General features: G+C 37.2%; 1 protein-coding gene and 1 long non-coding RNA gene across 2 annotated transcripts in view; one reads left to right on the top strand and one right to left on the bottom strand.

The window, feature by feature from the left end:
• Positions 1-27,583, top strand: part of PTEN (phosphatase and tensin homolog) — a 53,424-nt gene that overhangs the window by 1,518 nt on the left and 24,323 nt on the right. The window contains exons 2-5 of the mRNA XM_081004569.1: positions 19,128-19,212; positions 22,242-22,286; positions 25,702-25,745; positions 26,617-26,855. Coding sequence (XP_080860695.1) covers positions 19,128-19,212; positions 22,242-22,286; positions 25,702-25,745; positions 26,617-26,855 — 413 coding nt within the window. The remainder of the gene's footprint in view (positions 1-19,127; positions 19,213-22,241; positions 22,287-25,701; positions 25,746-26,616; positions 26,856-27,583) is intronic.
• LOC308476791 lies at positions 1,931-6,660 on the bottom strand. Its single transcript, XR_013986099.1, has 2 exons — positions 2,998-6,660; positions 1,931-2,128 (listed from the first exon to the last, which is right to left on the bottom strand). It is a non-coding gene; the product is annotated as an uncharacterized lncRNA (long non-coding RNA).

Raw genomic sequence — 27,583 nt, 5'->3', positions numbered from 1 at the left:
GTTTTAAAGTATGATTGCAAAGAGTATTAGTGGTCATTTGGAATAAAATTATTGCGTGGCATTATTTAACATGCATTTAATGTGGGGTGTTACGTCCTACTTAAAAGTACCTAATAAGATTCAGACTATTACTGCAGTAACTATTTTCTGTTAAAGTGTTGGTGTGGTTGATGTACCCATGGTTGATGGCAGCATCACTTTAAATACATAGGGATGAGAAGACAATTTTCTATAACAGTCCTAAAATAACTGCATTAATAATATGACCCCAAAGCAGTTAGAACTGGGAAGTTGGTTCTTAACAAAACTTTCATCCAATAGTTTATGTTGCATCTTCAAATGCCTACATTGTTTAACATTGTGAATTCTTTCACCTCCCCCAATAGAAACAGCATGTTATAGGGAAGTGATTCTGTGTTAAATTGTAGCCTAGTAAATTTGAGAAACAATGAAAGTGGGAACACTTTTTCAGTACTGTATACCAGTATTAGGCTAATATCTCTTCAGAAGGAATACTGATGAGATAGGTGGTTTATGGGGTGGGAGGCTGTTAAATTTGTAAAGATTTTGTATTGAGAAGCTCTGTGGTCTTACTCTAGATTTCTCTAATTGGAATCTCAAGTGTTCAGAACTGCTTACCAAAAGGTTTGTTACATCTGCTTAACCCTTTGGTGGTTTTTCTAATCTTTTGAATGTTAGGTATTCTTAATTGGTGAAAGATACATATTCTTATAATAAAATACTCGTTTAAGCAACAAAACTTAATTTTTTTTATTAGCTCAAATTACATTCCATCTTTCAATTAGTTTACCACATTTGCAGTACTTGTGTATGTTTCCTCAGAAGTACGGCTATGTTCAGTGGGCTTACTGCCAGGTAAATATGTATAGTATATTTGTGCTGCTGATATTGTAGCAAGCAATTCACACTGCATGAAAGTGATAATTATATCACTGATCATTTTAAATATATGAATAATAGAGCTGCTTTTACATGGTAAGATTTTGGATCATAGAGCAAGAAAATTCAAATTATCTTGCCACTGGTGTTTCTGCTAACAGCATTAAAAATATTTAAAAATGAAAACTAGTTAGTTCTTATTCCAATACATAATTGAAAGACAGCTCTTTTAACTCACAGTTGGACAGTGTGTGTGAAGTTGTAGCACGGAGAATCCAAAGGTTAAATATTTGATACTGGAACAGTAAAGTGTCACCAGTGTATTGGAGAATCCTCCAGCCATTTAATAAGTTGAAATCTCTTCACACATCACAAGGTTAAAATGAATCTCTTAGGCCAGGCACAGGCAGAAGTTAGATCAGAATCTACTGATGGCTATTCTTGATCTACTGCAATAATCCAAAGATCTGAGTCTCAAATTGTTTAACAATAAGAACAAAGTGCCCCCCTCCCCAAATAAGTTGCTGACATAAGCAAACCTTTGGGTAACCAAGAATAGATTTTTGTAGGAAGTAACTGAACTCATTTTTGGTTCTTTTGATCAGTAGCTGCTCAGAGACATCCTTTTCTTTAATTCTAAGTGAATGTCTTTTGTACCTGGCTCTAGTTGTTGGGTCTTGGAGTTAAGGTAAAAAATAAGTAGATTCTGCAAACCTGAGGTCTGCCCACCACTGTCTTAGGCTGCAATATTAGCAACATTTCTTAGAGCTTGAGGTTGCAAACTTATCCCTGGGAATAAGCTTCGCTGAACACAGATTGCTTCCAAGGAAATATGTATAGTGTTATGTTGCATGTCCCATTGAACTTAGGTGGGGTTATTTCTGAGAAAACATACCTATGGCTGTGCTGTTAGACAAACAAAAATAATCCAAACCATTTGTTAAGCCAATAGATTTTAAATTAAATCAAATCATATATAGAAATAACCTATTGGAAAGCATAGAAATATTGCACAAGGAATTTCTTAGTCATATATACAAAAAGCAATAAATGAAAATACCTATTTCAGAATTACTCCTCTGGAATCAATTACCTAAGGATTGTAGTTGTGCTGTGGCATGGGTATTTCTTCCTCGGATGTAGCCTGGAAATATTTCACTTCTTCCATTTGTAGAAAATTGTACTTCCTACTTAACTTGATGAGACAAGTAATTATATGTCCTGTTCGCTAATATGAAAGACAGTGTACATGATCAAACAGAAGTTAGTTGCAGCTAATTGCAATCCTGTTCATACTTGGTTGAGCTTGTTTAAACTTGGGGAGACTTTACTTTTGAGTATACATGCTTAGAATTACATATTGTAATTCCTCTTCCATTGCTTTCAGTGGAATGTAATACCTAATGTAATGGGGCTTACTCCCAGGTAAGTGGGCTTGGGAGACTTCAGTCCTAAACTCACGTACCTGTGAATAAGTCTCATTGAATTAAATAGAGCTTACTTCAGAGTAGATATGATTAAGGCAGTGCTGTAGTTTGGATTTTGTAAATTTAGTTACCTAACTTTAATGAAAACAGAATGGGACGTCTTGATTTCTCAGACATAACTTTGTATATTTTAAATTCTGTCTCTGTAGTATATCTGTCTTTTCATCCTCTCTTTTTAGGAGGAGCATTGTTATCAAAATCTAAATTGCTGTACACTTCAAATACCCGATAAACGGAGTAATTGTGGATATTTTCATGGAAGTAAGATCTTCTGTGTTCAATGCAGTTTACATGTCCATGTGTTTAGGACTGCAGCCTAAAATAGGTAGAATTTCTAATCTGAAAGATTGCATGCTTTTTAAAAATTAGCTGTTACTCTGTATATGATTACAATGTAAGTCATAGTATGTGAATAAGAGTGGATATTTGATCCTGAAAGAGGTAGTAGAGTTTACCTTAATTTCCTTAAGATTTACATTTTATTTGCAAAAGGTGTAATTACTCTACTTTGCCAATTTGAAAGTCATTAAAATAGATAGTTAATAGATTCTCTTATTGTGTGTACGTGTGAGATCATATAGTTTTGGTACATAGTGGTAAATTTAAATACCTGATTGATTCTTGTTGTAGTTTCTTTGAGTTTTCCTCGGTTCTTTCAAGTGATTTGGAATGGCATCCCCTTCAGCTGGAAATACTTAACTTGTGTTTTAGAAAGTTGTATATAGAATGTGCAGATTTGTAAAGTTATACAAGTTAAACATGAAGTTAACAATTAACAAGTGTTACTGTGTACACAGTTTAAGTCTCAACTTTTGGTCCTCTTTTCGTCAGTAATAGTTGTAGTACAAGCAGTACCTATATGATCTGTGTTTTAGTAGAAACTTTGAAATGGCGAGTAACCTATACATTAATTTGCACTGAAAATGGCATTGAATTTTTTCCTGATTGTGACTTTGTGAGTGTGTATAAGTTAGGCCATTGCTCTGCCTAGATTAATACTGCTTGTTTGGACTGGCAGTGGCACCCCATGACCTCAGGAAGGTGTTTCTCAGCCTTACTGTTGAATACACCTTTTATTTGGAGTTCTAGGTTTTGAACTTTGGGCCTTTATGAATGCAAAATGTGCTATATTCTGATGCTTGTGCATCTGTCTTTATAAACTTACTTCAAACTGCTTTTTAAAGTATCTCCTCCCATATTGAGGATAGATTAATCAGAGGCTTTATCTTAGATGTAGGAGAAACAATGCATTTTTACAGCAATATTTTAAATCTCTTTAGATTCTGAACTGTGTTACAAATTACACATTTAATATCTGTAATTTACAAGTCAATCTGTGCACTCATAAGCATCTTCAGCATCTGTCAAGTAGCATGGAAAACACCACTTTCTGTCCTTCCTGGTGGGTAAGGAGTACACTTCCCATGTCCCACTGAAAATAATTTTTTGGCATCTACAGTTTATTTTCACTAATTCTGACACAAAACCACTATTTCATAGTAATGATGCATATAATGGATACCTATAAATATCATGGTTTTCAGATATTGCATAGAAATGCTTTAAAGGTGAGTCTACCCCAGGATTTCCCTATACCCATATTCCTAAGAGTTTAGGAATAAAATAAACATTTTAGTTTGCAAATGTCCAGATTATGGTGTGCAGAAAGTAGAATGACTTACTCTGTCAGTAGTGTCCCTTGTTAACACAAGTGTTTCAAAGATGGAAAATTCGTAGAAATTCAGGGTGTTAACTGCACATTTTCATTTGCTGTCTTGGGTCTCAAATAATGTTTTACTTGCTTTGAGGTGAGCCAAGTACCACACAAAGTAGATGGTAATCTGCAATGGAGTGTACCTTGTCAGTTGGATTATATAACACAAACACATCATCTCTAGTAGTAATCTTTTTCATACTTTTTTAATTTAGTGAATATAATGCAGGCTTCTGGGAGACTGTTTCTCTATCTGGACTTCTTTCTGCCTCTGGGAATGCTCAGTGGCTTACTGTAGTTTTCCAGAGAGATGGAACTCCCTTGGCTTTGTCTCTGTTTTTTCAGCGTAGGTTCAACAGGTAGTTACTCCCCCCCTTCAGTAGCAAAGCTTTCCATTTGAATTGACTGTTGGTCATGCAGTCTTGATAGGTGCATTTTGAGTGGTTGAGTGGTTGATTCTCATGTTTTTTTAGCCTTTAGAGACAGATCCTGCTTTTTGTCTTGGGAGTTTAGCTTCCCTCTGCATCATGAATTGTATGGGTATAGCCGGTTGCATCCTACCACAAAAGGCAAAATCAAAATGGCAACACTGCTGCTGTGCAGCGATGAACTGCCTTTTGGCTATAGTTGGCCAGCTGATTCAATAGGATTTTGTTTAACTTCAATAAGATTGTTTAACTTTTGTATTTGTGAAGATCATGAAATATTATTCTTAGTATGACAATTTTATCTTGCGTAAAGAGTTCAAAATATTAAGGCCAATGATGAATGTAAATCAACCTATAAGTGTTGGTATTGTGGATTTAGGTTGGACCAGCCTAAAATGTAATTCCTGTGTAAAACGGATCCAGAAATAACCTGCCTTTTTATTAGACTGGCTAAATTGAATGCATGTTTCTGTCAATACTTAGCTATACTTTAGCAGTATAGAGTAGTATATAATCTGAGATAGATTAGGCTGAGAGAAAGACTTGCCCAAGGTCACCTAGTGACTTTTTTGAGTAAGAGATCCGAAGCTATGTCTTCTCTCCTATAAGTCAAATATCCTTGCCACTAACTATACCACAATGACTTTTGTGATTGTAGTATGTCTTTTCTGACAGATAGGGTGCTATACAATCTGTTCCAGAATGAAAGGCAGGGTTTGAATGGAAGCAGTGTTTGGAAGACCTTTCCACTTTTGATGCTTATTTCCATGTATGCACTTGCACTTTCTTATGACAGGCACTTAAAATAGAAGACACAAGATTGCAGCATGGAGTGCTCCCATTCAGGGTGTCAGCCAACCACCATGCTCTTTCTAGCCTACCACTAGGATTTGTATTCCCCCCCCCCCCGCAACAGTCAGTCTGCACTCTATAGCTGCTGAGCATGCTCAGTCGTTGTCCTGATTTTTGAGTACCCCCACCTTAGGGATTTCCTAATTTGCTTTTACTTCTACATAACTTGGTTCCCCCCCCCCCCCAAGCCTGTTGATGCATCTCTCTGGGGTTTGTATGATCCTGTTTTTGCTATGTAAGGATATTCACTTTGAGAACTGGATTCATTCTGTGTTTGTTTGTGCGCACAGAGATAGACACATACATATATGTCTTAAAACAAAATGCTTCAGATTGTAGATTTTTAGCTGCTCCATTTGTAAGATATATCTAACTTAAAATACAGTGTTTCTTTCTCTCTCTCTCTCTCTCTCTCTCTGTGTGTGTGTGTGTATTAAGCAAGTATGTGATGTACATGAACAATATTGGTTCTGCAGATGAAGTTTCATCCAGAAGGGGTACACTGGTAAAGGCATTAGTTTTGTGGTCCCAAAGAAAATGGGGTGGGGAAGAAGAGTTCTGAATAGCAGAACCTTCCCATTTCTCCAGTGGTTGGGCAAACAAGGCTAAATAATGTTTCTAATCTGTACACTTCCTCTCAGAAAGGATGCGTCGGTTTCATAAAGTTCGACACTATGTACAATGTGCATTTACTCTTGGCAGCAAAGAAACCAGAAATAATTCTATTGTAAATCTGATATTTATCTGCATTTCCCACTAGTTCCTGAAAACTGCTGAATGCCTTTCCTATGGGCTTTGTGCTTAGCAACACTGGTCAGTGCAAATTAAGCACAGTTTCTTTTAATATTATGTGACTTGGCCCCCACTAACACGGTTCTTGCAGAAGAATGTCATGTAGTCTTCTAACTGTAAGCTAACATAGCTTACAGAAGCATTGTGTCCCTCGGTATTCCTGCAGTGTATGGGTCCTTTGCTCACACTTTTTGTTGTATATTGTTACTAATACCTAAAAAGCAGTGGGGTTAAATATTTTAAAAAGGTACGGTAGTTTCAGTGCTATTTGAACAAAATTGTTTAGTTTGTCAGCAGCTGCACTTTGGAACTCCCTGCCTATTGAGATAAAGCAGGCACCTTCACCATACTCTTTGGCACCTGCTAATAGCATTCCTGTTTAGACAAGGCTACTAAAATGCTTAGAAAGTTGAGATAATTTTAATCTGTTTTATTACTTTAACTTTTGTAGGTTTTAATGTAGGGTTGTAATTTTTTTCTTGATTTTACAGTTTTGTTTTCTGTAAAGCGCTTTGAGATTTTTTATAATCATACGTGTATAAATTTTTATGGAATGAATAAGTAAGTAAAATAAATAAATTGATTCCTTTGGTGCAATGAATACAGTCATCCCATGCCATATATTGGTATGTGAAAGCTGTTACTCATTTTTTATGCTTCTAATCCCCCCGGATTTTTATGAATTTAGTAATGTTCATATGACCCAATATAACAAGTTTCACGTAAAATGGGAATTTTATTCTTCTGCCATAGAAAAACCATTATGGGGGCCCCTGCTCCCTAGACAGGCTTTTTTGATGGGTAGATGCAGAATATGCATGAAATGTTTTTTCTGCTATGAAATAAATTAAGTCGGGTCATAAATGTTCTGAAAGTTGCGCCAGATGTTCATTGGGAAAAGAGCAGTGTTATAGTTTAAGACCATATATTTGACATCCTCAGTGGATTGTATTTTTTTGGATTAAAAAAATGCTTCTGTATCTATCTCAAGAACAATAATGATAGAATACAGTAATATTTTAATGCAGAAAAGTTTCCTTGTGATAGTACATATTTTTAGGGAAAGTAGTGATGACTCTGAAAAAAATATGCAAAAGGAATAATGAGTTATAAAATAGTTCTGGTGTGGCTTAAAAAGTGTATTTTTCCTGGCAGGCATTTTTTTCTTCTTTTTGCATGTGTGTGTTATGCACATATATATGAGTTATCAGTGGTTAATAACATCATACTGCTGCTTTGGTAAATATTCTAATGATACAGTTCAGTAGCTTTAAGAAGACTTGATTGAAAATTCAGAGAAATGCCATTTTTGCAGTAAGAATCCATTACTATTTTGCTGTTTGTTTTAACAGGCCATTTGTGTGTTCCCCAACTAAATGAAAATGAGTCCTTAGTCTCTAGCAAATTTAAAATCCTTACATTGATAGGGCGACAGTAGAATAAAAACACCTACAAGGGTGTTTTATTATGTCTTATTCACATGATGTATGCATAGAACTTTCCAATTGAGTGATTTTCAAAACAAGTAATGCCCAGAACTTTTTCCTCCCAGAAGTTGGTGTTTACATGCATGCACTAATGTTCTGGAATTTGATCTTTAAGGTTTTTAAGAATTTAGATTGAAATCTATACATGCACACTTGGGTATAAATATCAATGAACTCAGTGAGGTTTACTGCCAAGTAAGTCTGCCATAAGATGTATTAGTTCAGTTAGAAAGTGGTGGTTCCTAACTAGTGCTGTCATTTTAAATTTGAATATAATGTAGGAGGGCCCATGCTCTCCTACTTGCCTTTATCTCTTTACTTGGAAAATATTGCCATCAGAGTAAACTAATAAAGACTAGTTGCTGGGGGATGATGAACAGTAGGGGATGGCTGTTACCTGCATGACCTGGTAGTATGCTTTCTGGATGTATCTGACTAGGCAGTGTTAGAAGCAGGATGCTAAACTAGATTGATCTTTGTTCTCATCCAGCAAAGCTGCTCTTATTATATTATCAATCTTTTGCAGTTTATCTACATTGTTGTTGACTTCTGTTGCCTAGAATTGAACACAAATGAGATCTTCATCAGTGCTGAATAGAATGCTATGGTTATTCATTTGTATTTTAAAGACAGTATTGCTCTTAATGTGGTCTATAATGGCATTGCTATTTTGTTCCACTGCATCACATTGACTCATTCAGTTTATTCCCTATAAACTGAAGTTTTTAGAAGTGCAGCTGTTCACCCAGTTAAATTTTTTCTCCCTCGTCTCCCCTGCCCACAGTATTGTATGTGTTTCTGTACAGTTCTTTGTTTTAAAAAATACAACTTTTTTGTTTTTATCATATTGCTGTTCACATTTTTCATAGATACATCTAACATTTAATGTTTGCAATCCCTTTATTTTGGATCCAACATGGTGTATGGTCATCTTCTGCTGTGTTGATTAAGAAATTGAAGAGAGAACTACCAGCACGGCTGGAAATCTCTTTACAATTTGATATTGATCTATTTTATTTCTTTGTGCAGTTTTTCAACAAATTATATCCCTCTTGCAATAGTTTGTTGTTTGTTTGCTACCCTCCCAAATAACTTCTGGTGTGGTTGTCATGAAGACGGAGATCAGAAGCCTCGGCATAGCTAAGATATATCAGTGGGTTATTCTCTACCTAATCCAGTCTGGCTTCTTAAAAAAGCAACTTCATTTGGGTCAGTACAATTTATAACCATTGAATGCTAGTCACTCATATTCTTCTCTGTGCTTCAGTATGTGCTCCAATTTTAAAATGCAGAAGCCAGAATAATTTTTCTGCTTTCCTTTTAAAATAAAAAAGATGCACTTTACTTTTGCTCTGTAGCCTTTTGGGACCATGCCATTTTCCATGAGTTCACACACATAATTACTAGTGGTTCTGAGAGACCAGCGTAACTCCCATGGGATCCTTGGGTGAATGTCATCAGGACCTGCTGACTTGAATATGCTTACATTCTCCAATATTTCTTTGATTTCCTCTTTGGTTATTTATATACCATTTGATGGTAAAAAAAACCCCTCAAAGCAGGGTGCAAAAAATAAAACAATAAAATTGAGAAAAATTCATAATCATACATAGAAAATTTAAAATACTAAAATAAATCAAAAATTACCTCAACTGTCTAAGTATCTCAGTAGGCTTGTCCAGCCAAGAGTGTTTTTAGCAGGTGACAAAAAGAGTATGGTGAAGAGTTATTTATTTATTTCATATATATCTATAGATATAGATATAGATATAGATATAGATATATACTGCTTGATTGTTAAAAAAACTTCAAAGCAGTTTACAAAAAAGATAAAACAATGACATTATTACTAAAAATTATTATCATAATTTAAAACATACAAAAAGTTAAAAGCACAATAGAACAGACTAAAACAAATTAAAACCCATGATCTGTGACCTTTCCTCTCCCTTGGTCCCCCTCCCCATTGTGAAATACCCTATGATTTATTATTTTTTATAAATAGCTTTCCTTACATAATTAAGTCACATTGCACTGCATACCTTTTGCTTAATTCATATGACTTGGTACTTGGTTCTTTTGAAGCATTCCTTGGTACTTGGTTCTTTTGAATCATTCCTAGGCATTTGAGCAATGCTTTCTAGAAATTTGCTGCTGCTAGATGAGTTCTTTAGTAATTTGCATTCTACTAGAGAAGAAACAATATGGGGGAAACTAGGCTTTTGATTTTATCAAACCATGAGATACTAAGGAGGCAGGTTTTTAAATTAATGGCTGTACAGAGATGGCTGGTCTCCTTCAACAAGATAGCTTTGAGGGGGGAAAGCTGTTCCTTGGCCTGCTCCTAGATCAGCATTTTCAGAGGTTAAGTGCACACTGATAATAAATCCTTTGGTGTCTTTTTCTGAAGAATTCTAGGAAGAAAATAGCATTGAATTCAATGGGAACTATTCTGAAATAGGTGTGGATAGGACACAAGTTTGTGTTTTCTGCAGGCCCTATGCTGTACTGTGTAGCTTCAACATAAGAGTATTGGTTTTGTATGTTTTACTTGAGACACCTCCAGCCAGAACGTAACTATATCTTGCTGTCAACTGCAGAGAGGTGGAGTAAGATCTCTCCTAAAATGCCAGGTATTTAAAAGTATGCAATGGCTGAGGCCTTTTACAAAGAGGTTTTTGCAGGGTTGATAAGTGCTGGAGAAAGAAATAGGGCATGTGACTAAGGGTGCGCACATATGATTTCTTCCTGGAGATTAATACTTGCATATTTAAGCTGGTCAGTCAGAACTTGTTGTTCCTGAAAGATGAGTTTATGTTTTCTGATGTCATGTTCCCCTCCTGCTCTGTTCATTGCTCTCCCATTCCATCACTTTGTACTAAAATGTTAGCAAAGAGGAATGCTGGACATCAGGTAGAATAGCAAAACCAAATTCACTGCCAATAGCTAATGAGCCATAAGTCTTCAACTATAGCTTGCTTCCACTTCTAAAACAAGCTTTTAACCTCTTTGCATTATAGCTGTACAGCATAAAAAAAATGTTAAGGCACACTGGCGTTATGCAGTGACAATTATTTTTTCTTACTCTTCCAGGAGTGCTGATAAATTAATTATTTATTACATTAAACCTCCTAAAATTGATAGTAGTTTATTTGTAAATTGGAGATCAGTCCACATCTATAGGCTATATAAATCAGTGCTTCTCAAGCTATCTGATGTGGTGGACCTGCAAACTCTCCCCATTCAAATAAGCCAGGGACCAGTCCCTGAAGTGTCCCACCCAAACTGGGCTGTGGTAGAGTCATCAGGGACCAGTAGCTGATGGCTTGCAAATCGACACCAGTCTACAGTCCACCACATTGAGTAGGGCATGCATAAATGATATATAATATTTGGCAGTTGCTGATGTTTAGAGTCTAGGCTTGGGGTTTCCAAACTATGGACCACCAGTGGTCTGTGATCTTCATTCAGGTGGTCTGGTATGTCCACCATTAAATATTCATACTGATTTTTAATTGCATTTTTATTGCTTCTTTTAAAAGAAACAAAAAAATAGCAATAAAAAATTATACAGTATATCTCATACACTCTCTACAACAGGCAGAAAAAACATTAAACTGTCCACCAAGACCATCAGCTGTTTTCTAGTGTTCTTAGGGCGAGGGAAGTTGAGAACCACTGGTTTAGACTTCTTATTGCAAAGGTAAGTCTCTGGTAGAAAAGTACAATAGGTTGCAGTGATTCTTGGAAACCATCTACATTTTAGCTTCTTTTTTTTGGTCCTTCCATTTTATACACAGCCCCGCCTGGGGAAGAACAGCTGGGCAGCTCTTATGACTGAAAAAACTGAAAAAAACCTCCTTCCTGCCCTTGTTGCACTTCTATACCCCCCACCCCCGGAAATCAGCAGTGACTAGATTTATCGGACACTGGTTTGCTGCCATGATGTCTGGTTTGCTCCTTAGTCTATGTAAACATCTTAAGCAGCTTTGCAAATAATTACACAGGGAATGTTTGCCCGCGCTAACTAACCCTGTATACTTTGTGCTGCTGCTCCTTCATCCTTCCCCATCCTGCCTCTACTATTGTACCCCTACTATAAACATGCTATCTTCCTGTTGCTGCGAGACTTCACCATGAGCTTAAAAGTCAGGTTAATTGATAACTGGACTTCAGTATCAAATCTACATGGTTAGGATATCTGGATTCGTAAGTCTTTAACACTTGTGGTTGAAATAGATGGGTGATAGAAGGTTGAGGTAGAACTGACAGGTAATAGAGCACTGTGCTGCAGTTTTTCCTAACTAGGTGAAACAGTATAGAACTCTGGTTGTTGGTATGTTTGCATGCCTGTGTTCTCTATTGCGGGCTTTTATATTAGTTGGCCCTTAAATATGAAAAAGGTAGAGAAGTGCAGCAATTAACTTTGACACCTGACTCCTAAAATAGCTTTTCAGGAATAGCAGCAATAGTGGATGGGTACGGTGAGTAAGTATGATGCAACCTAAGACTGGGGACAGTGACTGGTTATCCCTCGCAAGTTGCAGACTGGATGGCTAGATAAAGTTTCTTTTGACTGTAGCCTTTGCTTATCTGTGCTTCCTTGTTAATGCAATTTAGTAAAATTGTTTCACTGGTCTTTCTCCTCATACCCACGGGTATTTGCAGTTGTCTCTCGTGGTCATAACTGCACTTTAGGTGTACCTATAGATATAATATTTTTGAGTTCTAATCTTCAGAAGTGTTTGTGCTACTCTTTTATGCATATACTCATTGGAAACTACAATGCTACTGTTAATCTTTCCCCCCACAGTTTTTTGGAAAGCTTGATAAGTAGAAATTGGAATAATCTCTAGGAGTGTAATTTACGGTAATAGATTTCACTGCTGAATATCTCATTGTGCAGAGGTGGTGAACACAAGGCATAGTGGGTTATGCTGCCCTCTTGTGCTGAAAGTCAGGAAACACATACCTTTGTCCATTAATAGCTCCCTTCCTCCTCTTGACCAGTCTGTTTCCTGTCTTGACCAGGAGCAGAGGTGTGTGTGTACTCCTCAGTTGCCTACTCCTCAGACTTGTGGTTAGTGTTTTAAATACATTTTGTCGGTGTGTGTGTGTGTGGCTGGTCTTTGTCTGATCTGTGTTTTGTATTGCTTGCCAGAAGTCCCCCCTCCAGGTTTTACCTTACTGGTGTTTTCCGACAACATCATTTTTCTTCAGCTTTTATTATCTGACTTTCACCATCAGGTCCGAAGGGTGGGTTACAACAGTTTAAAATTCAACATTAAAACAGTTAAAACAAATGACACCTCTGATAGTACTTAGTTCTTGGTAGAATTTGAGTGACTTGGCTGAGGGTTTACACAGGATGGTAGATGCAAGCTGAAATACTATGTATATATGGACAGTACAGTAATAAAGTAAGTATACTTTAAATGTAAGTTAAATTGGCTTTAATCGTTTCTTTGACAGATAGTCTTCTGGATAGTTTTTGAAGATGTCAGTACTTTAGAATCAAAGACAAATAGATGAGTCTTTCTATATTGTATAATTAAAGCAAAAATAAGGTTTCTGGGTCTTATACTGCTCCTTTGTGTCCATTTAAATAGCAGTTTAAGATTAAGATTACTAGCACTGTGCAAGTTCTTATTGCACGACAATATTCTGCTATTGCCTGGAGGTTTGATAAGATACTACTTTCTTTCACTGACTTTAAAGTGGGGCTTTGTTTCTTTTGCCCATTAGTGGTTCTCTTCCTCCTCTGATTGCAGGATGCTGAGCAGATATATCTATTCCAGTATTCTGGTTGTAGTTCAGGTACTGAGCCAGAAATGTTTTGGAGTATTTATTCCATTTTCTTTGTTTAAGTATGTAAACACATGTGAAGCCTCAAGATAATAATAGAGGCTGTCAAGGAAGGGAACTCCCCACCGTTCGTGGATTCCATGAAGTGTGTTGTCTTTTCCGCCAATGCCAGAAGCTCCACAAGGCACTCTGATAGGCTTCTGAAGACAATTGCGCTAGAACATTACTTTCATTCAAGTGCTCAACTTTCAGAATTTCTTCCAGTGCTGATTGCTTATCTGACTCAAGACTTCATCTGTGCACTTTCACTTCTAGTTGCCTTAACAGTGCAGTTGGCTTATACTTTCAGTAGAATTCTGAAGTTTTCAGGTGACTCTGCAGTGCAGTGCTTAATGGGTTCTTCAGCAAGTAGTCAAATATCTGTCAGGTTCCATGCCTCTTTATCAGGGAGAGCTTAGTGCTGATTGCAAAGGAGTGAATCCTATACAGGTGACTCAACTTACACGGGGGTTACATTCCAGGGATAGTGCATAAAGCCAAAATCTCATATAGTCAAAACACATTTTGGGTTCAGTGGTGGGTGGGATTGCCAAAGTAATATTTTCCTGGACACCTGCCCTCTTTCTGACTCCTTTTCAATTTTCTGAAAATAAAGAATTGCCTACTGTGTAAAGCTGAATGCGTGCAAGTTAAATGCACATAAGTTGTGAGTTACCTGTATAGTTAAGAAAACTTAACACTCTCTAGGCAGGCACCATTCTAGACCACTGCTCTGCACTCACCATAGCCATCAGGTCACCTTTTCACTTTTCCACCAATGCCACTATTGAGAAGAACATGTCTCAAGGTATGCTTCTGCATTCCAGTCTGCCTTGGCTGAATGTCTCTGCCTGGAAGTTGAATAGAAGGCTCCTAAAGGCCGCCCACCTAAAGTGGTAGGTACCGTTCTGTCATCCAGGTATCCTTCCATGCTCTGCATTTATCATTCTGCATGATCAATCTTCCTAGACAGTGTAAAGAAGGTTAACTGCATTTAAAGAATCCTGGGATCACTGCAGCATCTTCATACTACCTTGTCAGCATTGCAGAAGTTGCCATCTGAGTTGTTAAAATCTGTGTCTTTGTTGTTTCTCAGATTGGTTTTTTTTTTAACCCCTAGTTGTCATCACTTCAGTCTGTCATGGTGGTTGTTCTTTGCACAAATTTGTCATTCATCTCATAAACATGCTTCCATTTTCAGCAGGAGCAGGAGATTGTCCTTACAACCTGTTGCTTTCCAGCCTTGGAAAGGGCATGGTATTGTCTGGATGTGTGAAGAGCTGTGAGGTTTGCTTTGGGAACCAAACAGTTTAGGCAGTCAGAGGCTTTCTTTAACTTTTTTCAGCCAAAGTGGCAGGGGGAGCGTCCACCAGAGCAAGGTGAATAAAAGGCTATATTTTCCTTGCTTTCATATTCTCTGACATAGCCTTTCCCACCATTGAGTCCCCCAGATGTTGTTGGACTATGACTCCCATCAGCTTCATTCAGCATGGCTCAGTGGTCAGGGATGATGGGAATTGTAGTCTCAACAACCTATGGGGACATAGGGTTGGGAAAGGTTACTCTAAATTACCTGTTCCATCTAACATTATGACTTACTCTGCAGATTGGTGGTAGTATCTGCAGTTTTTGCAAATAATACGCTACACAAAGTTTGTTGAATCTCCACATGGTCACATCCTAACCTTCTGAGAATGTTTGGCAGTCTCTTGATGTGTGCAATACTTTTTGATATTAATTTATTGTTCCTAACCTTTCAGACAATCTGATTTCTTGTTTGTTTCGTTTCACTCAGCTTCTCTGAAGAGAAAGTTGTTTAGCTGTACCCTGTCTCTCCTGCTTCTAGAGTTTAAGATGTATCAGCTCTCAGTAGCAAAACATTCAGGCAGGGTGGTTCTAAGGACATGCCTAAAATAAATTCAATTTTGCAGCAACAAGAAGAATTGATATTGCCAAAGTTTTATCCCACTTCTCCATGAGTAGGCTTGGCATTCTTTAGATGTGTGAAGAGCTATTAGAGCATACGTTAATAGAACAAACTACTAAGGCAAACAAACTCTTTCCACCCTAACACCTTGGGATAGAAAGTAAGAAGCTACACCTTAGTTAGGTGGATTAAAGCGTGCATCACATTAGCTTATGAATCACTGAAGTTATTTGTGCCAGAACATCTCAGCATATTCAACCATGACAACTTCAGCAGCTTTTTTCAGCAAATGCGCCTTTTTGCAAGGTATGCAGAGTGGCTATGCAGGCTACACCAACAGCATTCATTAGGCATTACAAAATTGATAAATGTTCTTCAGCAAAGGCTGCTTTGGTGAGGAAGTCCCCCAGCAGGTTATTTAATAGGCAACTGTCGCATGGTTCCCACTGAGAGGTTTTTAGCTTTAGTGCATCTCACCATACCATATATTAGCACCTCTAGAGAAGGAACCCTTGCTCTCACTTGAAAGGGGTTTCTCAGAGGCATTGAACACATGGTAGGTCCTTGAATTTTGGGGATGACTGGCAGGCTGTATAAATGCTTAATTCTGTGAACTGCCCTGAGATCTTATAATGAAGCGTGTTATATAAATTGAATGAATGAATGAAGGGAGGATTGTTCTGCTTTCACAGTTGGAGGCAATATGCTTCTGAATACTAGTTGCTGGAACCTACAAAAGGGGAGAATACGCTTGTGTTCAGGTCCAGCACAGGTTCTGGTTTCCCCCCGGCAACTGATTGGCTACTGTAAGAACAGGATGCTGGATTAGATGGGCCATTGGCCTGATTCAGCAGACTCTTCTTATGTTCTTAGGTTTTCTCCTGTGCTGCATTGCTTTGGTGATTTGTTCTGTATATGAGTAATGAAAGAGACTGGTCAAGAGATGGAGGAGCAAGGAACAGAGAAAGGTCTGTGTTTTGTGTCTTTGGGCAAAAATGGGTAGCATAGCCCACCATGCCATCTGAGAAACGTATTTCAGGCAAGAAAAATGGTTCCTTTCCTTTGAGTAGGCTTAAGTGCTTATGCAAAGGTAATTTGATAGAGTATAGTATATATGATACATATATACTAAATATATGATACTTTGCTTCTTTATTACAGTACTTACTGACAATCTAATGTTAACGTGAGGCTTCTATTTGTTTGCTGAATTTATGCTATTTCAATTCCTGGATGAGATGGCTATAAAAAGATCCAGTTTGAGAACCTATAGAAAATTATCTGTAGTTTTACTTAAGAGGAATGTAGGCTGTGTGTAGCCTGTGATGGTTGAAATTATGCAAATGAGCCGGACTGGACTCTTGGCCTCATGTGCTTTCTCCACCCTCGCTTTATTTTTTAATATATATGTATATACTAAAATAAAATTCTCAACACGGTTAAGTGTTGTAAAAAAACAACAACAACTTAAAAATTAGATCTTCTTTCCTAGATAGTAGGGCAAAGGAAGGCCATATATTTGCTGGTTTGGATTAAATGGAACATCATGGCTACCTTACATCAGGAGGGCAGAGAGGGATCTCCCCTGTCAGCAAGGCTAAGGCCCAGGCATGTTAATGTCAGAACGTAGCTTACCATTATTTTTGAACTATACCTGTACTTAGATCATGTAAATTGCTTCGGTGGAATTAAGATTTCACTTTCTTTTATGTAAGTTCCCAATGAAGTGCAGAAATCAGCGAAAGACTGATTTAAAATCATATTATGTATAATCTGGTGAAAAGTGTAGAATAGAAGAACTTACTCTCTTTCTGGATGTCTTGCAAATTACTCCAACACAAAAGTTACTAGTGTACAAGATAGTGTACAGGTTGTTTTTTTAAAATATAAAATCAGATAATTCTCCATTTACCTTGAAATGAATCTCATTTCTATCAAGCATACGATATGAAATTCTGTGTAGAAGATTTTTTTTGAAAAAAATTACTTCTGAGGACAAGGTGTTTGTGTATTTGTTTATTTACATAACACAGTTTGTGTGTGTCTATATGAATTACTGTTGCAAATTTTAAAAAATTAGCATGATCAACCAAACAACATGGATGCTTACCACTTGGATAAGTGCTATTTTGGTTTGTAATTACCTGTTTTGTTTACTTGCAGGTGCAAGTGAAGGTTTTTGCTTTTGTTTAGTTAGACTTGACTATGATATTGGGAAACAAGCCAACTTCAAAATATGGTTCACGATCCTGGCTTTGTTTCCTACCATGTATAATAATCACAATTCTCTGATTGGGTGAAATGAGTTGCTGTCATCAGTTTAAAATGAGTGGCATGCATGGAAAAGTTTTTTTGTTTTGTTACATTTATATCCTGCCTTTACACCAATGAGCTCAAGGTGTCCTACACAGGTCTCTCCCTTTCCATTTTATCTTTGCAACAGCCCTATGCTGTGGGTTAGGCTGTGAGGTAGATGAGACCATAACTGGCCCAAGGTAATCCAGTGAGCATCATGGCTCAGTGGATATACTATACAGAAGGTTCTGGAGGTAACAGCTGGTATCTGTTGAGCAGGTGCATTTTGCTGCAGATGATGGAAGGGCAAGTGTCAGTCTAGTTTGGTAGTTATGAACAATTATTTATAACAATGAGAGTTTAACAAATTGTAAAACTTGGAGTACATAAAATAGTGTGAGCTGGATTTGAGTGCATTATTCTGGTGAGAGACAGGATGATGGCTTTTGGAGTAGAGACTAGATCTTAACAAATCAGAACATTTTCTTTTTCCTGTGTTTATATTCAGATTTATATGTAACTTCACACATACAACAGAGCTGAAGGACAGCTTTCAAGCTCCCAGGACTTGCATTCTGCTCCCCTGTGTTGTGTGTGAGAGGCTTGGAGCCATATGATGCTGTGGTACAGGAACAGGAGATGTTCTATATCTCTTGGCAGCATATGCAGCTACCCAGTCTCTGAATACTCAGAGCTTGCCGAAGTAGCCCAAATGGACAGACTGCTTCTGTTTGTACTCCACAGATGGTCTGACTGGAGCAAGCTTGCAACTTGGGAGGTTCTGGTGAAGGGAAGGAAGCGCCCTGGATGTGGAGATTCTGTACCTCTTCAGTAATCTGATCCTTGCAAGGCTGTGTCTTGGCAGCTAGGAAACACTAGAGAGCAACTAAGTCAAACTTAGTGGTCGACTATGCATAAATCACTAGATCCATGGTGGCTGTTTTGATGGTAGGGGCTGCACGGGTATGAAACGGTTTCTTGACCCTCAAGCTGAAAGGTAGACTGAATAAAATTGTGAGTTATATGACATATAATACTGTTGTTACACTGCTTGATCTTTCAAAATGGTAGATATTAATTTCTCTCTATTGAAAACAAGAACATTCTGCTTCCAAGTAATTGTTAAGATTACATGTGAGCAATCCAAGGCCCTCAAAGACCTTCCCTATGGGTTGGCAAACCACTGCCTGTTGCCCCTCTGTACTCCCAGCCCTGTTCTTCTTAGCCTGCCAAACAGTTGTTTCCCTAATGGTGGAATACTAGAACCTTTTTCTCTATAGAAAGTGTCTGAAATGGTTGCTTAAATCCAGTCTCTATAGTTACTTGCTTGAAATATTTAACACTTTATGTACTATTTCACAATGTTACTCTGTAAATATTTCTCTTAACTTGACTATTCAGATATTTATCCAAATATAATTGCAATGGGTTTTCCTGCAGAAAGACTTGAAGGAGTATACAGAAACAATATTGATGACGTTGTGAGGTAAGAATTTGTGTCTGTACATCTTAATGTCATCTGGGAGTAAATGTATAAATATGAGATTTCTTGGGGACAAAATGTTACAAAATGTCTATGTTCCCTTCCACAGGGTTCCCCATTTCTGAGATTATCACATATTTTATTCAAATGAGAACTAAAACAATGTTTTAGTATCTTTTACAATGCAGTGTGTTTTTCTCTGCCAAATCTGAAACAAAAGCAAATATTAAGATTTGAAATTTTAAGGTAATTAACTAAAGTATTACTTTTTTACATGACAATATATCAGCATTATGTTTAATCTAGCTAGTGCATTCATCGTTACTATTTTTATTTTTGTATAATTCTGCAGTTTGGTGTCAGTTCAGCAAATCTAGTACCTCTGAATTCATCTATGCACTTAATAGCCATATTGGGTAAGGCAGAAATTAGTTGACAAGTTTGGTTGTTAATTCTCCAGCTCTTCAGTGAATGTTTGCCTCTCTAATTTTAATCTCTGTTAGTATGTGAAGTCTGCGTATTAGGTGTAACATTAACAGATTCCAATCCCAATCCCCTTCACTTTTTTTTCTAACCCCCTCCTTCCATGCCAGCCCACAGATAGCAGTTCAGACGCATACAATAGATGGAAGAAAGGGAGGGGGATGACAGAACAGGAATGACCTCATGATGATTTTATATAGTCTTGTTCCTTTTTTTGTAATTGTTTTGTGAAACTGTAATTCAAGTATTTACCCTCCCAAAATTTTCCTTGAAAATGATTTCAAGGGTGACTATAACAATTTATTTTAGCATTATAATCTAAAAGCTGCAGAAAGGCAGCTACACAAAGTGCTGGTGATAGAGAAGTATCATATTTTAGTGCTGAAAGGTGAAACTCATCTAAAACCATGGTAAATAAGATCAATGATTTAATAAAAACATTATTTTAAAAGAAAACCCACTTTTTTTTGGGGGGGGAATCATATTACATGTTAGACTAATATTAAATATGGATATAAGCATGTAAGTCCTATTACTAATCTTTAAGCTAAGTAGATGCTTCTATGAGATCAATTGAGTTAAAGGAGAATTTGATGATTTCTGAAATATGAAAGTCCATGCTCTATCTCCAACATAGGCATTTCATTTTCACCTGTTAAAAATGGGGGGGGGGGCGGTAGGAGAATGCAGTGCACTGGCGTATGTATAAACACTTGGCACTCTTTGGATGTTGCAGTTGCATCTGTATATAAAATTACAACCTTTCACGAAGTAGTTCAGGTGTTTCCACCTTCGTCTAATTTCTCATTACCTACCACAACCTCTAGCACATACCTCCTTCACATATCATATACACAAAATGTTCCTGGCCAATAAAGGTTAGGTGTTGATTGTGTGAGAAAAATGTATGGAGCAGAGCATCACGATAGCTTACTGAGCTTGCATGTCCTCATTGGTGGCTACTATGCAGTTCCCTAGATTTTTATTAGTTAGTTGTGGTTTGATATGCTGGTTATCTAATAGCTTTTCAATGGAGCACTTCTGTATATTTAGAAAGGAATAGCCACATATGAGTTAATTCTTTTTAAAAACTATTCTAAAAATTTTTTTTACACAAAAAGTAAAGGTAAGAAAATTGCAAATATTAGCACAATACCTTTGTTAACACTTTCAGTAGACCAACCAAAAAACAGCTCATATTAAAATATTTTGCAAGGTTTCAAGTTCTCCAGAACTCTTCATCAGACTACTTGGTGAAAGATGCAGTTGAGCAGGGGAGGGAGAAAATTTGGCTGCTATTGAAACCATAGAGTGAGTTTCTTGTCATATTTTTAACATGAAATGGTCAAGGAAATTGCAGGTACTTAAGTGATATGCAGGTATCAGGGTTTTTAAAAAAGAGTTTTAGAGGTATTGATTCATAAAGGTAGGTGATGTTTTTGCAAGATGTATCTATCTAAATAAGTTGGTGAATTTTATCAGGGATGTTGGTTTCAGTGGCCTTTATTATCCTGTAAGTGAAAGAGCCATATCAAAAGTGGCATAGTGCCAATAACTGTAATGCTTTCTGCTTAAGGTTTGGACCAGGGGTCAGCAAACTTTTTCAGCAGGGGACCAGTCCACTGTCCCTCAGACTTTGTGGGGGCCGAACTATATTTTTTGGGGGGGAAATGAACGAATTCCTATGCCCCACAAATAAACCAGAGATGCATTTTAAATAAAAGCACACATTCTACTCATGTAGAAACATTAGCAGGCCCCACGAATAACCCAGAGATGCATTTTAAATAAAAGGACACATTCTACTCATGTAGAAACATGCTGATTCCCGGGCCATCCGCAGGCCGGATTTAGAAGGCGATTGGGCCGTATCTGGCCCCCGGGCCTTAGTTTGCCTACCCATGGTTTGGACCCTTGCTAAATTCTTGTTTGCTTCCTCACTGTGACCTTGCTTTGTTCCCTGTTTTGTGAGAGCAGAGTACTGGGGAATTGTGCAAAAGTGAAAGTGTCCATAGAACAATAGGCAGTGTTTTTCATTGGTTATGCAATGAGTAGGGATTGATTATATGAGATTAAGGCTTGCACTTTCTCCGTTGCATTTATTTTGCAAGTTATTTGGAATTGGGCAATTAATGTAGTTGTGATTAACTTTCATTTAGCTGCTTTAGTTTTCCTCATCTAAATTGAGGTTGAATCCCTTATTCTGAGGCAGATTCTATGAAATCTAAAATTAAATGCCAATATTAAAGAGTACTAATTCTTACCCTTGCATAGAACAATAAGGCCATCTTTAGAACAACATCTGCTTCAGTTTCTCAATAAAAATGCTTTGAGGAGTAAACTGCAATTTTAATTTCACACACTTTCCCACATTAGTAATTGTGAGGAAATATTTGTGCAAATTAAGGACAGCAGCAATAGTAGGTACTACATACACATCAAAATTGATATCAACATTTAGGTTGAGATAGATATGTCTTATCGAGCAACTATGTAAAATAATGATGTCAAATATATGTTTGTGTGACTTGTGTGTGTTTTTCTTTAAGGTTTTTGGATTCAAAACATAAAAACCATTACAAGATATACAATCTGTAAGTATACTTCTTACATATACTGACCCAAATATTTCTAACAGAGGAAGTTAAGTTCCTTTTTATTTGAGAGGTAGATCTCAAAGATATTCAACAGATTTAAACATTAAAAAATGCTGAATGTAAGCATTGTGAACTTATTTTGTAAGGGTGGTGGTATGGTGCAGTTTAATGTTACTTGGGCTGTTTTAAATAACATGGTAGAATGTCTACCTTGCAGCTTGTAACCTTATGATAAAGTGAAATTATTCAGGCAGCTTTTGTTGATTTGATGACATCGTCACATTGAAGCAAAATTGTTATGTGTTTCATTAAACTTTTTGTGGAAAGCCTTAGTTTGCTATTCTCAGGCTACATTTTATATATTGAATTCTTTCAGATTTTGCTATATAGTTAAATTTCATGTCAAGGATCCTAGGGCTTATAGTAAACTAGAAAGAAACAGATGTATGAGTAACATTTTTATCAATTGAAAAAATATATATATATATATATATATATATATATATATATAAACATTGTATAAGAATGACTACATCCACACATGATACTTATGTTCCAAATTTGATTTTTAATCAACTGAACAGTTGATTTTTTAAAATCCAGAACAGTTTACCATTTTTAAAAAGTTATAATGTTTTTCAAGCTGTTACAATGTTTAGGATTTTTAATACAGTGGTGCCCCGCAAGACGAATGCCTCGCAAGACGAAAAACCCGCTAGACAAAAGGGTTTTCTGTTTTTCGATGCGCTTCGCAAGACGAATTTCCCTATGGGCTTGCTTCGCAAAACGAAAAAGTCTTGTGAGTCTTGCGATTTTTTTCGCTTTCCCCCCCTTTTTCTAAGCCGCTAATAGCCTTTTAGCCGCTAAGCTGCTAAGCCTTTAATAGCCGCTAAACCGCTAATAGCACTAATCCGCTAAGCCGCTAATAGGGTTGCTTCGCAAGACAAAAAACCGCTAGACGAAGAGACTCGCGGAACGGATTAATTTCGTCTTGCGAGGCACTACTGTAAAAGAAATGATGTAACATTTCTTGATGTAACAGCTAGAGCAAAGAAAACTGATAAAAAGAGCAGCTGCCATCAGTTGCCCATTAAAAACAACAACATAAATTTACATTCATATGGGAGAAAGTGATCCCTGAAGTACCTAAGGTCAAAATGATTTGAATTGTGCCTGGGAACTCAGTAGGACCCAATAAAACTTTTTCAACCCAGATGTAATATCAGACCAACATGTCTCAGTCTTGTTCTAATAGTGTCAAGTGGTTTCCATTGAAACAGCTGGTAAAATAGAGGGGGAAAGCTCAGTTTTAGCAGCAGATTCAATGCAAACCACTCGGTGCTACAGGAGCAGCAAAGCTGCTTATGCTGCATTTCTCAGGTGCCTGACAAACAGCTGGCTGTCGGGCACTTGAGAAGTACTATCCAGCTACATTATGTAGGCATGACAACCTACCTGTCACCCATCTTTTGTCATAATGAGATCAGATTGACAGGTTGATTGTCATGCCCCTCCGTCAAAGTTAGCTGGCAGTTTGGGGTTAGCTAAAGAGCTGGCCCATTGGGCCAAAAAGGTTTTCCACCCTATGTTACAGGAATAAGCCTACACAAGCCTCAGACTTGTACTGTTCCTGTCTGTCTTCCTAGTTTGTGCATGTACAGAGAAAATTGAAAGCTTTCCCTCTAGAACTAATCACAGTGACATCCAAATTCTGCAAAATGATTGGTTTTAACTAAGAATATCAGTGGCAAAGCTTTCTTCCTTTTTTGTGTTACAGGTTCATGTTATTGTTCAAGTCTGTAATATCTGTTACTTCTCCAGAATGTTACTCATTAATAGTAATTCAATTTGGTGGAATAATCTGCTTGGTATTTTGATTTGCTGAGCTTCTTTTTGTTTTAACTTCACCTATTTCTACTGGCTTTAAATGTTTTACCTATGTGGTACTTAGGACTGTCACTTGGATACTGTACATGTTGAACTTTTAAATATCTTTTTAAAAACTCCATGGTAGATTCAAAATGTTGCATTTCATAGGCTTCCTTAAATGTAATATATACAACTTGCAATGGAAGCATTTTTTACAACTCCAACCATATTAGCTTTAGAAGAAATTGCACACTTTTCAGTAACTGGCTTCATGACAGCTGTGGTATTGATCTAGCACAGGGATCAGCAACCCAGTAGGTGTCCCAGACTCAGAGCTTTCATTTTTTTTTTAAAGTCTAGCCCTCCTAGAGGAAAAATTGTGGAGCAAAATGTGCAGGTATCTTTAAAGTAATTAGTGTGGCTACCTCACCCCCCCCCCCCGGTAGTGAGAAATGCTCCCTGTTACTAAACAGCAACAGCATCTCTCTCTTTCTCTGTGTATGTGGTCTCTAGAATCAGGAATCAGGACCAGCAGCATATAGCTGACTTCCCGTGATGAGCATGTCAGGGGTGGTGTTGTCTCTCTAATGGGTTATGCGATGCTCCTTCCATGACTGCCATAATTGGTGCTCCCAGCACTCTCAAAAATGTGCCTTTCACCAGGGCAGATTTCAATCTAAAATTCAGAAATGGCCAGTTGAGAATGTTACCATTATAAAGCAGTTTACCAGCAGCCTGTTGATTGCGGTTTGAGGACGGAATACAGCATTTAGTTTTTGGGGACCAAATATATACATTGGGTTTTGTAAACCTATGGGGTACTATTAAATTCACAGTACCATTTGAAGTGATCTTAAGGAAATTGAAAAAGTTGTCTAGAAAGTATTGTTTTTACCCTCTATGCTCCTCTTTTACAAGAAATTTAAAGAACTAGTTTTGTGCTAAGTATCTGTAGACATAATGAGTAGCTAATACATAGCAGTCTGCAGGGTCACATAGACCCACAGGAACATCTGTGTATGGTTTTCAGTTTTCTCAGTCATTCCAGTAGGGATAGAATTGATCCCCAAAACTGTAGGAAAGAAAAAAAGGAACATTTCACTAAATAAAGGAGTCTTCTAAAATGTCATATGGCAATATAATAGAAAGGGAACCTCTATCTAAATCTGTCTTCATAACAACTTTTTGAAGTAGGCTTATTAGGCCAGGAGTTGGTGGTCTGACAGAGCGTGAAGGTCACCCATTGAGCTTCATGAGAGCATGGAAATGTGGATTTGGTTCTCTCCGATCCAGGTCTGATGCCTCACTGTTACAGACTCACCCTCCCTTCCATATCTGTGGACTTACATGCACCACATATTTATTTATATGGCTTGAAGAACATCTGAAACTTCTGGCTAAACATATATATTAAGCTTAATGGAAGTGTTGTTTCTAATATGGATATAGTATTAGTTAAAAATGTATTTGAAAATGATAAATTTTCTCCCTGGTAAGTAGTTTTGTTGAACTTGTAGTTAATGTATTGCAACTTTTATTTCAGATGTGCTGAAAGACATTATGACACCGCCAAATTTAACTGCAGAGGTATGCCTGTTCTTTCATATTATTTCTCCTAAACCAAGAAGCAAAATGGATTGCAAGTGATTAGAGAGGAATGTTGCTAATATAGCAAGCCACAGATTTCCTATTAGTTTGATATCCAGTAATTTCTGTGTTGGCCCCAGACAGTAAATAATGATTAGGAAAGGAATTTATCTTTTCAGTGAATCATTTTTTCCTGTTCTATATCATTCAAAATTTATTTGGAAGAGACTTGTACTTGGCAAGGACTGGCATTCCTATGTATGGATACTAAGTACAATGTCTGTCATTTGCATAAAGCACTGTGTTTTCTCAGGTGTCAGTCACCTGATGTCATTACGACATCGAACGATTACTTGTGGGTCCTGCCCACCTGTCAAGTTGATCCGCGGAATGGAGGAAGATAAAAATCTGGCATACCCAGCCAAAAAGGAGCCCCACCCCACCCTGTGTTAAACGGTAGTGAAGACTTTTTGGATATAACAGTATGGCTATAACAGGCTGCTCTACATACTGCAGTCTCTTTATAAATTTTTGATAATATAAATTACTGATTTTTAGTTTGCTCTGCTTCATTCCACGACTAAATTATGACACACCAAACTCTGTGTAGGCCATGAACAGCATATATTAGCCCACGTGTGACTTAATTTTTTGCTGCCTTACTGGGATTTCCAAACACTTGGCAGGTCATAATAAATGCCTGATGGGCTGCATTTGCCATGGTATGTGACAAATTGCACAAGCCTGTAATAGATGACTGCTTATGTAATTTGTATACTGTAAATCCTATAATGATTAAAACATCTACTATTGATATGTTAGATTTAACAGTAATCTGACTCTTGACTAATCAGTACACTCTGTTTTATAGTTGCACAGTATCCTTTTGAAGACCATAATCCGCCGCAGCTGGAGCTTATCAAACCTTTTTGTGAAGATCTTGACCAATGGCTTAGTGAAGATGGCAGTCATGTTGCAGCAATCCACTGTAAAGCTGGAAAGGGACGAACTGGTGTAATGATTTGTGCATATTTGTTACATCGAGGAAGATTTCAGAAGGCACAAGAAGCCCTAGATTTCTATGGGGAAGTAAGGACCAGAGATAAAAAGGTAAGAAACTTGATTTTACTACATATTCATTATGCCTTTATTTGTAAATCAGTTGTGTGGGATATCTTGAAACTGGTGGGTGTTTTTTTTGTTTGTTTGCTTTTTTGACATGCTTATGTTTATGCCATGAATGTACAGTAATTCTAAAAATGGTACCATTTTTAAAGATTTTTTTCTTCCACAAATGTAGTCAGCAATCTTTGCCAATAAAAAAATAAATGTTTTAGCTTCTACCTCCACCGCAATAGTGCATAGTATGAAGAATGCAAAAAACTAACTGACTTAGACTTGTATCCTGCTGTGTCCTAGGCACTTAGCGATTTACCCAAAAGCACAGATACTTATTCCTTAAGATCCACAACATAGGCACCTGTGTAATTAGAAGAATAATTGGGAAGTAAAAAGTCCTCCAACTCTGCTTTAGCTTGTTTGTATTCTAGGTCTCCAAAGCTTAAAAGTTCCCATTTTCTAAACTGGAGATGGAGTACTTGTTGGTCTCCTGATGTTGTTTGACTCCCAACTCTCATTGGCCCTAGCTGTTGGTGAAGGATGATGGGAGTTGTAGTCAGACAACATCTTGGAGGGACACAGGTTTCCTGCACCTAAAAGTTCCACATTCCTCTCTAATGATGATCAAAAAGGGAAAATATACATTATTGAGTTAGCACTAGGGCACCACCAGTTGGGTGTTTTCACTTGCTTGAAGAAGCAGAAAATGAAGCTCCAAA

Source organism: Podarcis pityusensis, assembly GCF_964106645.2.
Source record: "Podarcis pityusensis genome assembly, chromosome: 5".
Taxonomy (NCBI): domain Eukaryota; kingdom Metazoa; phylum Chordata; class Lepidosauria; order Squamata; family Lacertidae; genus Podarcis; species Podarcis pityusensis.
The sequence above is the reverse complement of the archived record's forward strand: the minus strand, read 5'-3'. Positions and strand labels throughout refer to the sequence as shown.